This window comes from Tiliqua scincoides, chromosome 2 (genome assembly GCF_035046505.1).
Source record: "Tiliqua scincoides isolate rTilSci1 chromosome 2, rTilSci1.hap2, whole genome shotgun sequence".
NCBI classification, from domain to species: Eukaryota; Metazoa; Chordata; class Lepidosauria; order Squamata; family Scincidae; genus Tiliqua; species Tiliqua scincoides.
In genome coordinates this window covers 160,921,294-160,937,329 of record NC_089822.1, presented here as the reverse complement: position 1 = coordinate 160,937,329, position 16,036 = coordinate 160,921,294, and the positions used below count along the sequence as shown (strand labels likewise).

The 16,036-nt window shown below is 42.0% G+C and overlaps 1 protein-coding gene across 2 annotated transcripts in view; it reads right to left on the bottom strand.

Moving 5' to 3' along the window:
- GLP2R (glucagon like peptide 2 receptor) overlaps nt 1-12,901 on the bottom strand; it is a 47,856-nt gene extending 34,955 nt beyond the window's left edge. For both annotated transcript variants that reach the window (XM_066616245.1, XM_066616246.1), the window contains exons 1-2: nt 12,580-12,901; nt 405-501 (exon numbers count right to left, since the gene is read on the bottom strand). In XM_066616245.1, the coding sequence (XP_066472342.1) occupies nt 405-501; nt 12,580-12,648 (166 nt within the window). In that variant the 5' untranslated portion in view covers nt 12,649-12,901. The remainder of the gene's footprint in view (nt 1-404; nt 502-12,579) is intronic.
- Nucleotides 12,902-16,036: the final 3,135 nt, after the last annotated feature.

Sequence of the window (16,036 nt, the reverse complement as noted above, 5' to 3'; positions counted from 1 at the left end):
CTCCTCCGCCAAGCCAGTACCTGGGCATTCCATGGGTGCCACAGCCCATCTCCCTGGCTGGCTGGCAGTCCGTCCTCCTCCTCGGCGTCGGCGCATGTCCCCTGTGCCCTCCACTGGCTTGGAAGCTGCGCTGGGAAGCAGAGCGCAGGGGGAGGGGAGGCAGGCTGGGCTCAGGTGAGAGCTTGGAGATGGAGGCAGGAGGGGGTCGTTGTGCGATCAGGCAGGGGCCAGGTGCCCGCCCACCCTGCACCCCCCCAGCACCCACCCAGTGAATGCCTCTGTTTTGCTCCCCCCCGGAATGCCTCCAAAGGGGAGGGGCCCCTGCAAAAAGGTGCCGGAACTCTGTCCCCCCGCGTTCCATTAGAAAAAAAGCCCTGGTCTTTGAAGATTGTTTATTTTCTTACCCGTGCTTATTGTTGGTACCCGCAAACTTTCCAAACATTTTTCTTTATAGTTACGCCATTGTAGATGTGTTTTCTCAAGTTGTGTGGTTCCTTTGACCTGGAGGTAAAAATATATATATATTGAATGTTAACTTTCTAAGTATGAGACTGATATGGTTCCAGTAAGGTATTTAAAAGAATAAGAGTAGCATTTCATATTAGGACCTGATGATGGCCTGAGTATTCGAAAGCCACACTATCAGAAACCTTTCCAGTTATTGTGAAAAGATTTATTCTTGCAAACTATTCTCAAGGTAGTAAATAGGACATGTTAATTGCAACTTATGGACTTCTTGACTTATGTCAGCCCTCTGTATGCCATTAGGCAGTGTGGCAACTAAGTGAAATGGCTGACTTTTAACATCAGACGTAAAACAAATGTTGCAGTATGACAGATTGAGACAGTTTAAGTAGAGAGGCTCAAGTTAAATGAAAGGGTGTCTGCAGCATTTGCACTGATTCAAACGTAACCATCATTCTCCTCTCTTACTGCTTTAAATGACACGTTGTCAGTCCTGGGGGCCAGGCAGCCTGCAGGATGCAAGCACTTACTGGTACCTCTTTGCCCTCTCATACCCTTTTATTTCCCAGCAATTCATCCCTTTTCCTAATCATTATTATTATCATCATTATCTTCCTTTTCTGCAAGTAAAGTCGCCACCATAGGGACAAATGGGACTTGGACCCTCCAAGAAAAAAGAAAAGAAAAGAAATTATTTAAATACTTCTTTGCATTAAATAAATCAATTAAAGATTTCTGTGTCACTTAAGCTAAGCCACTGACTAATTCATTCTGGTTTTCTTCAGGTTGTCCAATCCCATTGCTTCTTTCTCATGACTGAATCTCTAGTGTCAAGCTGGGTTTACATTCAGTACTCTAAGGCTGCAATCCTAACCCCACTTTCCTGAGAGTAAGCCTCACTGAACAAAATAGGACTTACTTCTGAGTAGACCTGGTTAGGATTGTGCCCGAAGACTGTCAGGGCAAGAGCGAGGCCTGCAGACTAGAGACTCACATAACAAATCCCCTTGACAATAGTCCTCTGAGTGACGGAGGGTCAATTTTTTTGTACCTATTGTATCAGCCCTTCTTCCCATCAGCAATTGGCTGTAAGTTTTGATAAGTCCCTCTTCTTTATATTTTAAGTCAATTGCTGCTGAGGCTGTCAGCAGGTGTGAGGCAGTGGTATAGCTAGAGGGGGTGCAAAGCACTACGTTTTTCAGGAGCCTCACCGTGGTGTGCAAGCGGCCCCGTCTCCTTCCCCTCGGAGCCATTCCAAAGGGGGGAGCAAAATGGAGGCAAATGCTTCTGTTTTGCTCCCCCATCCGGAATGACTGTGAAGGGAAGGGAGAAGGGCCACTTGCACACTGCAATGAGGCTCCCTGAAAAATTTAGTGCTTTTGTGCCCCCTCTAGCTACACCACTGGCATGAGGCAACTTTTCGCCAACCACATACATTCAGTGATCCTTGAGTCCAGTGATCCTTTAGGGGCCCCCCTAAAGATGCCTCTTTCTTCCTGTTGTATGACTCTGTGTAGGAACCTTTTGCCATGTTAGGAAGAAATGGCACAATTCTAAAGAGCAGATTCCCTCCTTCCTTTTGAGCAGGCTTGTTTCTAGTCTGACAGACACAGTTGGAGTAGAAAGGTAGGTTGGACCTAGTAGATGTCTATGTTCAGATTTGCCCTCAGAGTCCCCTCCTTCCCACCCAGGAATTATGTTCAAATTTGAGTCCCTTCCTTCCAAGGAGCTCCAAGTGCCAGGCATGTCATTTCCTCAACCCCCCTTTATCCTTGCAAAAACCCTGTAGTTCCCATAAGCTTTTGAGAAGTGACTGGCCTGTGTGATCTAGTGATGTCTGAAGTGTTCAGTATGAATTCTTTCTGAACAGAACAAATGAATGTCTTAAAAAGTATAAATTTGTGCAGTTGTGTCCTAAAATTGCCACCCCTCCTGGATTGGCTTGAATGTATCCAGGAATGCATTCATCATCAGATCTCCATGGGACTGTGGACCCAATCGCATCCCCGCACCAGCTCAGACCATGTGATGCTGCTGACAGAGCATGCACTGCATACTATGGGTGGTGGTGGGGAACCAGACAGCCCAAGAGAGGTAAGTAAAATTCTTTTTTTACTTACTTCTCCATAGGTCACTTGGTCTCCAGTGGGCCACTAAGAACTGGCATTGGGCCCAGGACAAGATGCTCGACTGGGGCCCCCTTCCTAAATATACCTACAAACCTGATGCTACCACGTTTTTAAAACAAGTTTTTAATTGGAAGTTTTACCTTAGCATGAGCAAATTGAAACTAAATGAAAAGATTTATCAGAAGAGCGATAATTTCCTTACTTTGAGTAGTGCTACTGCATTTCTTTTCTTCTGCCCCAGCACCTCACTTACTTTTTCTTCTGAGATCCTCCCTCTCCCATCCCAGCTCAGTTCACTCCCTCCCCCAATCTGCCCGTGATTCTCCCCTGAACCAGCTCTACTGCTGACTTACTGGTGATGACGGGGACAGAGGAAGTTTAGCAGGCTGCTGTCACCTGATGTATGGTCTCTTGCTGTTTGCCCTGGCTGCTGCGGCCTGCCATATGGCCCAGCGACTTTCCTGCTGCTCGTCTATGACTTATGCTGATGGGTCACAAAGCTTTCTGTTAACATTCTTCCTGTGTCCCTCTAGCACAGCAGTCTCCAAACAACAGGCCGCTGCCTCTGGGAAAAACCTTCCCCATGCCGCATGGCGCTTACTGTTCCGCTCTGCAGCCTCTGCTGCCTGTTGACCCAGCAGGCTGTGCATCCCAACTTCCAGGCAGAAGCAGCTGCCTGGTGTGAGTTTCTGAGCAGATCAGCTTGAAAGATAAGAAGCTGCAGAGTCGAATTCTTGTTCTAACCTCAGTAAAAGCAAGACACATGCCTGCTTGCTAATGAAAAAAATGGAAAGTAATGGGCATGGAGGGGGTGGGGAGCATTGTACTTATAAGGTCCCTTCTTATCAGCTGTTTCTATATCCATGGGGGGGGGGCTGGAACAGATCCCCCATGGATATGGGGTGATGCCTGTATTAGCACCTGTCTTGATTCTAGCAACTACTGAGTTTACCTCTTAGATAACTGCAAATCAGCCTCTAAAAAGTGACACTAAATGCATCAGTGCTAAACAAAAAAATCTGCTAGGGTAAGTGGAAATGGTATATAGTCTAGCATGGGTGTATAAGCAATGGAAGATAATACCATTTTTCTCCAGCTCAAATGCTCAAAATGTAGTTCACACAAGCTCAGTGTTGTTCACAGGTTCCTCTTTCACTTTTTCTCCTTTTATCTATATTTTCACTTGCCATTTCTCCAGATTTTCTCATTTCCTTTCCTTTTTTCTGACCCACTCTCCTATATTCTCTTGTTCCATTTCGGTTCTCATAGGGTTTGATCATTTGTGCAGTTTCACTATTTCCCCCATTTTTCAGTATCCAGCAAAGCTAACCACTGACATCTTCTTTGAACAAACTCTTTTCTTTTATACACTTGACTTCTTCTGTTTCTAATCAAGGCAATTCTGGTGTGCTGACATGTTTTATCTGCTGGTTGTTGGCTGAAGTGATGCTGCTTAGCAAAATGGCAGATGTATAAAACTGTTCTCTGCAAGCAATCTATGTTCTTTTCCAGGTAGAATGTTTTAAGACTTCAGGCTGATGCATTTCTCTTTCTCAATACCCATTTTTTGTTCTGTGATATATCATTTACACCAGAACAATATCTTTACACCAGAACTCATTATAATTTCTGTCTTAGTTTTAGTATGTCAGCCTTCTGGCACAGTAAACCCCAAAATTATGAATACCCTTACTATACAACCACAACCACAAAAAGTATCCAGTATCAAAAGGAAACCAAATGGATTGGCTATCCACTTTATGACACTTCCGGCAGGTGGTAGGAAAGTAGGTAAGCTGGGACACAGTGTAAATTCTGCAGATAGTAGGCCCAATGAATAAAAGAATGAAAATTGATCATTTATCATATGTAATCTCTGCTTTGTGACAGAAATGGCACTTCAAAGAAGATAAGTGATTTTTTTTCTTGGTTAAAATTGTCCATGAGTGTCACACGGATTGTTATAGCCTCTGGTTATAAAGCAATACGATTGACTTATAAATAGACTTAGATTGCAGTCCTATACATAATTGCCTGGGAGTAAGTCCTTCTGAACTCAACAGGATTTACTTCTGAGGAGGCATGCACAATGTTGTTACAAGCTAGCACCTGAATCATGAGCCAGTTAAGGAGAAGTACTTGAATGAAAAGTGATTGAGGGTGTCTACATCATAAATGTAATTTTAGTTTTTCATCAATTTATCATGGCTTTCCTCTAAGACAGTGGTTCCCAAACTGTGAGCTGTGACTCCCTGACGATTTGAGGGAAACCAGCCAGAGGAGCAGCAGAATCCTCACAAAAACCCCATTGCACTATGCAGTGGTTCTCTTTTAGCACCAGGACCCACTTTTTAGAATTAGAATCTGTCAGGACCCACCAGAAATGATGTCATGACTGGAAGTGACATCATCAAGCAAAAAATTTTTAACAATCCTGGCTGCAATCCTACCCACACTTACCCAGGAGTAAGTCCCATTGACTATCATTGTTAAAAGCATATATCATCCATTGAAAAGCGGTATATAAATACTGTTGTTAATAATAATAATAATAATAATAATAATAATAATAATAATAATAATAGACAGAGTAGCCTGTTAAAAATACAGATGTGTAACATTTCTCCCAATGCAGTCACATCACATGGTTGCATCAAGTCTAATATACTAAAAATAAAATATTGAAATGAATGGGGATCCACCTGAAATTGACTTACAATCTACCTAGTGGGTCCCGACCCACAGTTTGAGAAACACTGTCCTATGGTATTCTCTGGGTTGTAGCTGAGTGAGGTTGACTCTTGCAGCACAATCCTAGGCATGTCTACTCAGAAGTAAAGTGAGTTCAATGGGATCTCACAGGTTTGTATAGGATTGCAGCCTAAGAAATTCATGGTTCCCTCAAAGAATAAAATTTCCCTGTAGTGTGAGGAAAGCCTCTTCACAAATGCCATTTTTCCTCCATACGTGTATATCAGCGATTTTCAACCTTTTTCATCTCATGACACACTGACAAGGCCACTAAAATTGTCAAGGCACACCACCAGGTATTTGACAATTGACAAGGCACACCATGTTGCCAGTGGTGGGCTCACATCCCCATTGGCCCTACTAATAAATGACCTTCCCCCAAATTCCAGTGGCACACCTGTGGACCACTCGCGGCACACCAGTGTGCCACGGCACAGTGGTTGAAAATGGCTGGTGTATATGAACATAGTGTGTTTGATGGAATGAGAACAGCTCCAGAGTATGTAAAAGTTTTGTCTATGTCCTTGTACACCCATAAAGGAAAACAATAAATGGGCCAAATCCTATATAAAAAAGAAAAGAAAGCCAGAAAAAAGAATTACCAGTCCCATCGTTCCTTGAGAAATTAGTGTTGACTGTTAAATCATGCAAGTTTTTCTGGCCAACATTGTACTATTCTGTTGAATTAAATCAGGCAATGGCACCTTACTTTCTGCTACTGTGGTTTAAACTACTTCTGGATTGTACTGCTTGTTTTGATTACACATGTCATTTTAATTATTTGACCCCAAACATTTTTATATCAATCTAGCAACTGGAAGTGCCCAGAAAGCCTTCACTACTATTTTAACCAAAAATGGAAGATGATTGCTTTTTGACAATTGCCCAAATTTTCAGGTCAGCTTTTTGAACAGATGTCAAAGCTTGTGAGCTTCCTTTAAAGTGACTGCCCATGCGGGAGATGTGTTCCAGGGAAAAAGCCATTTGTCATTTAGCTGAGTTAATTCCCTTCCCACATGTGTGGTGTCTTGAGTTGTTAGCAACTTGGCAAAGGTCCAGGTGCTGGCAGGGGAACACTGAACATATGCCTGCTTTGGCTTCTGTGAGCTAGAAATTCCGTTCCTGGGCTGTCTGCTAAATTCTTCTAGAGAAGCGCAGAATATGAATAGAGTTTTCTTTTTTCTGTTTTCCGTCCAAGTATTCCTTGAGCTTCACACTGTGAACTTCTAACCTATTTGGCCAACTGTTTGCAGTTTGATAAATCTTTCCTTTTTTGAATATTTTTTAGCAACAAAAGCTTACCTTGTTCCTTCCAAGATGGAGGCAAACATATCACCTTACTGACGTTGACCATCCAATCAGAAAATAAGCAAATATTTTGGCAGATTCTCAGAAAAGCTGGTGTTTCCCCCCAAAGTTCTCTCTCTCTCTCTCTCTCTCTCTCTCTCTCTGCGTGTGTAAATTGCACATTTATTATTATTATTATTATTATTATTATTATTATTTAACAGTATTTATATGTGCAGCCAAGCACATAGCAAATGCTTCAGATAAGGAGGGAAGGCTGTACCTCATAACTAGTGAAGGGGGCGATGTCCCCCTTATGTTAATGCTCTCTATGGAACCAGATGGCATGTCATTCTAACCTTCAAGAGCCAAAACACATTACTTTAAATGTGTATTGGGTTAAAAAAAAATCTTTGGGTACAACCCTTTGCTACCACAGGAACCAAAATGCTGTGGACTGGCCTTGTTGTCTGCAGCAATTTCTTTTCTCACCGCTTTCCAGCCAAACCCTACTGGTCAAACTAGAAATTATTTTAAGCATGACTGACCCTTCTTTGCTTGTTTTTTTTTGCTTTGCTAAATAGCAGCATGGGGAGAGATGAGCTTGAACTCTTTGCCCCCACTCTTTGCTCTCCATTCAAACTGACCCCACCATGGCTGTTATTTCAATAAAATAAACAAACAAACCAAAACCACCAAGCGCTTAAAGGGCTAATGATGTGCATAAAACAATGTCTGACAAAAAGCCTTTTTCAAATCTTCTCACTCGCTGAACCAAACCTATCCATTCCAAACGTGGCTGTAGACATGATCTTCTCCATCCTTTACTGCCACTATTATTCAAATTAACTCCTCTTCAACCCCATTTGGGTCTGCAGAGGCAGGCAGGAACTAGGGCACCTCCATGTTTGAACTGGAGAGATCTCCCCTTCTCCTTTGTTAATCCAATTCTGGCAGCTTCTACAAATTCAGAGCAGATCAGGAAAAAATATGGGGAGTCCATTAATGAGTTCAGTGCTGAGAGTGCAAAGGGTCACTCGGTGATCGTTCAAGATAAAGCTATTTACAAGAGCCATGAGAAAATTCAGGGACAGGAACCAAATGAATCTTTCTACCCTTGCCCCCTTTTGCTTCCCCCTCCCCAAATGTAAGCAATGAGATGAGACTTGTTGGTCAATGAACCTTGTCTTAAGAGGCAAAGAATTGAGATGACGCAGTTTTTTGTTTTTTTTAAAAACTCACTGAACTTGACAACACAACTTTGCTATAAGATAAACAGGGGAAACAGCCCATACTGAGGACCTTTAAAGAGGAAAATCAAAAGTGAGCCTACAGGTGCTATTTGCTTCCTTCATTGGGTCCAGTGCAGTTTGTACTTGTCCAAGGACAAGCTTCATGCAACTCTTATGTATGTTTAAATACACAAGATACAGTAACAGAAGTGTGCAGCAGAAGACCCATGTCTGCACTGAGCGTAGAGAGGAACACTGTGGGCGCAATCCTAACCCCTTATGTCAGTACTTTCCAGCACTGGCATAGCGCTGGACTTTCCAGCGCAGTACTTTCCAGCACTGGCATAGCCAATGGGAGATGTGGTGCATCCTGCAGTTGGGTGTCACTCACAGAGGCCTCCTCAAAGTAAGATAATGTTTGTTCCCTTAACTCGGAGCTGCATTGTCCTTATGTCAGAGCTTTCCAGCGCTGGAAAACACTGACATAAGGGGTTAGGATTGTCCCTGTAGCTCTATTCCTCTCACTGCTTTTTCTGCTAAACGTCTCCACCCCTCCAGCTGCTTTTTCCCCATATGGGGAGAAGATAAGTGTCCCTTTTGAAGCAGAGTTACTCTATTTATTTTCAAGTCCACACTTGCTTGATTGCAGTCTGGAGAGTCCTGCCACCCTCCCTTTACTTTCAAATCAGTCTCTTACTTTCCATCTTTTCCTTCCTTGGTCGTCCCATCAGTTGCTGCCTTCTCTTGCCCCCATGTGCCTCTTGGCACAGCAGATGGCTAGATAGCAGGCACAAGGGAAACACAGTGACTCTCTCGCCTCTCAGTTTGGCAACTATGCAGATGTTTTTCTTCTGCTTTTATTCTTTGTTGTCATACTCTTTTTTAATGTTTTACCTGTTTTTGCAACTGTAAAACACTGAAACAAAAACTATTTTTAAAATAATTTAAAAAATAATCTCAGAGTTGCAATAGGGCAACCCTAGAAATTCTAGATTTATGTTATGAGTGTTCATAGGCTATCAAATAAGTGTCATAAGAATGGAAAACAAAAATAACAGTATCAAGAGAAAACCTCTTTAAAAGATATTACATAATATTAATGACATAATCCTTATAGTCAATGGGGCTTACTCCCAGGAAAGTGGATACAGGAAAGTGGATCCTAACCACTTTCCTGAGATTAAGCCCCATTGAACAAAATAGAACTTACTTCTGAGTAGACCTGGTTAGGATTGTGCCCTAAATTACATAAGAAAACCAATCAAAATGATTATAACTTCCTCTCATTTGTTTTCCAATGAATCTAATGAATTCAAGTGCCTAGAAGCAAGTTAATCCATCAACCAGACTCCATAAGCAAAAGTTTCAATCCAAACGCTATTGCCGAATTCTGGAGCTATCATTTAACTCCGTAATGCCTGAGCCTGGGGCTAGGACACTGTAACTGGTGACCTGATTCCCCAAGGTCAAAAGGAAGACAGATCCTGTACTGAGACTTCTACAAATAGACCCCTCTTCATCCAGATCATACCAGAGGGATGAAGAAACAAAATGAAAGCAACTCTGACTGCAGGTACTTTGATCACACAGTCCATGCTGCCTAAAAACTACCCTCCATCTTCTGCATAGAAGACTGATTCCTGTTTGTTTCCTGTCATTTTCAGCCAAAACAAAGGGGAAGAAATGAATTATTAATGTTGGAATTCAGAATGTTCAAAGAGCCATCCAGGTGACTTAAGAAACTCTGTTGCTAATGCTATTATGAGATGAGGGTCATGCCAGCCTGATCGAGAGTAGCGGTGCATTGTCCTGTTCTCTTGCAATGGATGTGGTTGGGCTAGTCTTTGCTATAGAATTTAACAGCTGTGCTGTGAGGGGATTAGCTGTTCTCAGTTTTAATGAAAAAAATAACACTTCCCTCTGAATATATGCGTACTTTAGCATTTTGCACAGCCTACAATTAAGTTTTTTAAAGGAGAAAATTTTTTTAAAATCATGTAGTGGGACAATACTTGGAACTAAAGCTCACTGGGTAGTATCCAAAGAAAGTTAGTCATGACTAAGCACCTCTGAAATCAAGGAGGCAAGTTAGTCATGGGGAGGTAAAGGAAAATATATCGATGTAGATCACCTGACATTGTGGTAGGCAAAATCAGCTACTAAGTATTTTCAGGTGTTCTGCAAGACCATTGGCCAAAGTCTCACACCAGAACATCTTCACTCCTAGTTCTGATCTGTACAACAACTTTATTACACTTTGTGCTTCTCACAGACCAATCGTAACCAACTTTCCAGTGCCAATGCAGCTGCAATGCTGTTCCCTTACCTTGAGGAGGCCTCTGTGACTGCCTCCCCACCTCAGGATGCAGCATGTACCCTGCTGCCACAGCTGCAACAGTGCTGGGAAGTTAGTTAGCATTGGGCTGTCACTTCCATCAACAGTGAGAATTTCCAGAGCAATGTTGCAGGCTTAGTGTCTTTGAGAACAAGTACTGGAATCTTGTGTTTTTTAATATTTATTTCTTTGCTGAAACACAGGTTGAGCAGGAGGGAAGCAAGTCCAAGCAGGCTGTTCTGATTTCAAAGCAGCATCAAATCTCACAAGCAAGAACAGCCCCACCCAAAGACTGCTTCCTTAGCTACCTTCACCATTTGAGGCAGCTTCTGGCCAAATTCAAACTGCACAAATGTCATTTTTAGCCCCCATCTTTCAGGTCGGCGTGACTTCAGGAGTGTCTTCCACTCTTGGTTTTTAGATTAACATAATGAATCATGCTAAGAAACCATCTGCTGTAAACCATCAATTAGCAGACCATACAAGCGTGAAGACCCATTTCTTTAAAATCAGCTCATTGCAATTGCTATTAGAATCCCGAGATGATTTCTCCAAGTTACGGTTCTCCTTCTATTGTTCTCATTCCTTCTAATAAACCAGCTGTTGTATCACATTAGAGGTTTCTCTGTTATCTATGTCATACTGAACATGGCAAAAAGAACATAAAAGGATTTTTCTTTATTTGGCAACTACAGAATAGCAAAGTCAACAATGATACAGCATTATTGACACCTGGTGATGGTGGCTCTTGCCAAGGTAGCAGTCTCAACAAATCCACACTGTTGCACCAGAACGATATCCTTAGTCAACATATCACAGACCCAGGGCAACATCAAGTAACTATACAGGTCATGGCTACTAGTAATGATGACTATGCATCATGTCTGGGTTCAAAGATGGTATGCCTCTGAATATTAGTTGCACCAGAGTATGGCAGGAGAGAAATATGCCTTTCTGTTCTGCTTATGGAATTCCCAGAAGCATCTGCCAGGGCACTGCGAGAAGCAGGATGCTGGACTAGATGGCCCTTTGGCAAAAATTATACTTTGAATGGCATGTTGAATTGGCACAACAGCTACCGGGTCTTCAATTAGTCAATTGAGGGCTCAATCCTATCCAACTTTCCAGCACTAGTGTAGCCACAGTGCAGCCCTGAAAGAAGGGAATAAACCTTCCCTTACCTTGAGGAGACCTCCATGACTACCCTCTCACTGCAGGATGCAGTGTGCACCCCATTGGCATGGCTGCACTGGTGCTGGTAAATTGGATAGGATTGGGCTGTAATTGCAGATGGTCTTAAAAATGATCACTGCAAACTCCATGGGAAAATTCTTTGAAATATGGCATCAAAATGTTTTATGTACGTTAAAGAAATGGCTTGCTTTCAATCAACTGATAACTTAATAAAATGAACTCTAATGAAATAAATGCCAGAACCACACTACATGGGTAATAACCATTTTTTCTCACTGGTATAACATTTATGGGGGGAGGGGGGGTAAAATATTCTAAAGTAAACAACTTGTCCAGAATCAAAAAATGGATGAGAGGTGTTTCTCATGTCCTTCATGCTAGTAATCCCTCACTAGCCATACATTTGATTTGAAGTCTGATCTTTAAAGTCAGCCTGTGATGATGCACAGATAAATGCATTTGTCCCAAAAGTGCAAAGTTGCAAAGTCTGCAACTTGAACAGGCACAATGTTCTCTGAATGAGACCACTGCCAAGGAAGTGGTTTAAGAGGTTTCAAGAAGTAGCTTGAATATGGATGTGCATAGAGGAAGGTCAGCGAACGGGTTAATCAGTCAACTAGAATAATAGTCTAAAATGTTTTGCATGCATTGGCGGATGCTATATTTACATGCTAGGATTTTAACAGGCTTTGGAGGTTTTAGTAGTGAATACAACATGTTAAAAAAAAAGTTATGAGTACGTGCCATTTCTAATGTGTCATTGCTGAAGTTGTGCACGTAAAGAGGGGAGCCTTAATATGTAAAGAAGGGAGGGAGCAACAACAAAGTGATATGAACAATTGTAGTCATCTGACACCTGCAAATGTACACCATTAAAAAAAGAAGAAGAAGCAAAACCAGTGCTAAAGCATAAAAACCCCTAACTGAACAACTGACTAACACACACACACCCTCCCATTGCAGTTGTAAAAGAAGCAGTAATAATTCACCTGGAAAATGTCAAGAATAATGGATTTTATCTATCATGCAAGGTCTTTTACAATCAACAGGTTATCTGCAGTGCAATGTACTGTTAAACAAGTACAACTTGTGAAAAAGTCATGCAATCGTATGTGCAGAAATGTCAACCCAGACGAACATTCGTATCTCAAAAAGGAATACTCACAAAAATGGCATGCTTTCTTACCTGTTTGATTAGAAACAGCACTGTGATTGCAAGGACCGACCTAGGACATTTTCCAGAGCACAGCTTCATGACGAAGAAGGGCACTGAGTGTTCAGTATAATCCAGGGTGGCAAACTGGTATCACCAATCTTTTCAACCTGGTTCGCTTGCGATCCTCTTCCGCAATCTTGGGTACGCTCACTTTGTTCTGTGAAGCAAATATCTCCACTTCCAAGCCACAACTCTTTATCAGTTAAAATGCTTTTTGGATCTCAGCAAGGGCAGTTGATAATAAATCTGCTCCAGCATGCAAAGTTCTTAGAACTGGGTTTCCTTTGCTTCTTCTCTGTTGAAGGGGGAAAAAAAAAGGCAGAGAAACTTCACTGTAAACTTTACAAGTACATCTGCTTTTTGTTGCTGATCCTTTCAACCAATGAGGAGTTAGGGAAGTATCATGAAGCACTCAGAGCTGAAGTTTTGTTCTCAGGGCCACTGATCTGGAAGGGACTTCTGTCATTGGGAGACCTTATCTGGAAAAGAGTTGCTTAAAAGGTAACACTGAAACAAATATGAGAGTGGGAAGTCTATTTCTGCAGGAAACTTGACAGATCGAGGCCACTGGCTGGACAGATGCCAACCTGCAGAGAGCTGAGCATATTCTTTAGCTCTGCCCCCCAAGATGACTAGACAGAGGCTTGAAATGTAGCTTCAATTTTGAATAAGAAGAAATTCAGCTGTCCCACTTGCTGCATCCTCCTTGGAACTGAATGATAAGACAAGTGAATGCTGTTGACTTGCTAGCTTTCTTTCATGTGACCGCCAGACTAGTGAAATGGGGAGGTATTTTCTAAGCCCTGGCAAGGTCTGAGTATTTACAATTGGCTTGTCCCGGCAGTTTTGAAGGAGATTAAACATCCTGGTTGAAAGTAGTGAATGCAAAAGCAAGACGTTATAATCACAGATATATACTAAATGGAAACAAGGAGTGTTTGATAGCTGTGGAAGTATAAACAATATACCCTGAAATGAGGCGACAAAGGATCTGGGTTCATGATGGATAACCTGTGATTGCATTGTGACTGGAGGGCTGCAGCTTCCTTGTGTTAACCGTGTGAACAAGATGACTTGAGGAGGTCTTTAGCACAGGCACAAATCTGCAGTTCAGTTTGACGCAGACTGGCTGCTTGTTATATCATAATAAACCTCCTTATTGGGGATTGCACCACTGCAGTGGACCCTGGATGATTGCCTACAGATGTAGAATGGAATTGAGGTTGGTATATTCTAGAAGTCACACATTCTGAACTTTCAAAGACATACAGTTGTGTGATGCCACTTGCAAGCCTTTGTAGCAGATAACTCGGGGTCAAGCAAAACATTACACACATGAGTGTGTTTGAATCCTGAGGGCTACTTTATTCATGGCAAAAAAACTTCAGGAGTGGGAAGCAGGGAAGCAGTGGGGTGCCTACTTGTCATTTTTATTTCTTACATTTGCATCATGACCCACATCTATTCTTCTATGATGGTAGTGTACATGGGGTTTCCATGCAGTCTCCAATTCTGACACAAAATCAAACCAGCTTCGCTTCAGCAAGGTGGCTGCCTCATATGTGTACAAATTAGACCCTGTGATTTTCCAGCTCTGACCACCCTCACTCAAGTTGTTTTCCTCTTACTGGGTTCCAGGCATTGCAAACACATATCTGAAATCATGAAGGCAAGCAATAGCTGGTGATATCTTGGAATGGGGACGACGACGACAAAGAACAAAAGTCTCTTCCTGCCACTATTCTCTTACTCTAAATTCCTCCTAATGTTCCATCCCCCTCACCGCCCTCCCCCCAAAAAATGGCTGTTAAAAAAATGGAAGTTAAAAACACACATTTGTGGTTTATGTCCAGATTGGCCCTCAGCATGTGTTCATCCACAGCATTCTCATTGTAAAATTTATTTTGACCATTTCTTGTACCACTTTTCAGCCCAGAGTCTATTAGGGCAGCTAACAATGATTAAAAGTCACCCCTGAAATATATAATGAAAACATTATATATAGTGGAGCAGCCAAAGTAATGCCACTGTCAAGCCAAGTTAAAACACAATCTTGAAAGATTTTTAAAGAATCAGAAAGGCCTGGCAAAGGAAGAAGCCTTCAATGGGTGCCAAAAACAAAACCATCAGACATGCCACCAGGTAAATGTTCCTGGAGAGAAAAGTGATATGCTCAGAGATCTTCTTCTGCTACCATTAGTTGCCTCTCCTAATGACAAGGTTGCCTCTGGAAACCAACCTAGTAGGAATAATTAAGCCCTACAAACCAATTAAGTTTATAGTTGTCTCTGTCCATGAACTGAATAATTTGTATAGTTCAGAGCATAATCCAGTGTTCATTTACTCAGAAGTAAGATCCAGTGAGTTCAACACTGCTTACTCCAGGTAAGCATGCCTAGGATTGCAGTCATAGTCTGATAACAGAATTTGGGTTTGGTGAGCACTGGCCACAAAATGGAGAATGTTCAGCTGAGATCTCTGCCGCTCTTATATTAACTCCCATAGATCTGTGGGAAGACTAATAAAGCACAGCGTGTTCCACAAAGCTCTTGATATGTGTCACAGTCTTTGCTCCAAAAGGTGGAGGAGTAATTAGGTAGAAGCTATTTTAGCAATGATTCTTGACTAATAGGGCAGAATTGGTTGAAAATGGAGCTTGATTGGCAAATTGGGCGAAAACATTCATTACATGAGTTTTCATAAGAAAAGGAAGGAGTGGGTGCAGTCAGAAGGAAAGTGGACTTGAACAAACTTTATAAAGAGTGATGTTTGAGTTTCAAATTATTCTGGTTGTAGAAGGTCTTGTCGCACTGGGAACTGTCTTCCCTCCCCAGATACAATACTCATCTCTCACACAGATAGGGGCATAGAGAGAAGGTGACCAGGAAGAGTATCTGTACTTCAAGAGTACTTAACACATGGATCAGTCTCTCTCTCTCTCTCTCTCTCTCTCTCTCTCTCTCTCTCTCTCTCTTTTGGTAAGCGCTGCTGCCTCTGTTATCTTCACAGATACAGCTGCTTTTATTGGAAAGACCCAGAGTGGTTTGAGGACAGAAAAACAAAGTTGTCTAATGTTGACATATTGCTTTGCTGCTTTGTCAGGGTAACCAAGAGATGCTAATGCTCATATCTTTTCCCCTACTAGAAACTGGAAATCGGTTTAAGGGGATAAACAATTGTCTGTTGGGGGCACACTCTGAAAGGTATATCCAGGCAAAATATGCTTTTTAAGGAGGACCCCCTCCCCATATAATGGCTAGAAAAACTAAATGAAAAAGCACCCATGGAAAGCATTATCTTAATTAGTCTGTGTTAAGGCTGTTAAAGCAAAACAGCTTTATGCAGTGGAAAGAATGGAAGGAAGAAGAAAAAAGAGACTAATGCGGCACCACCAGGAGTTTTATAACAAGGAGTCGCAGGAGAAAGC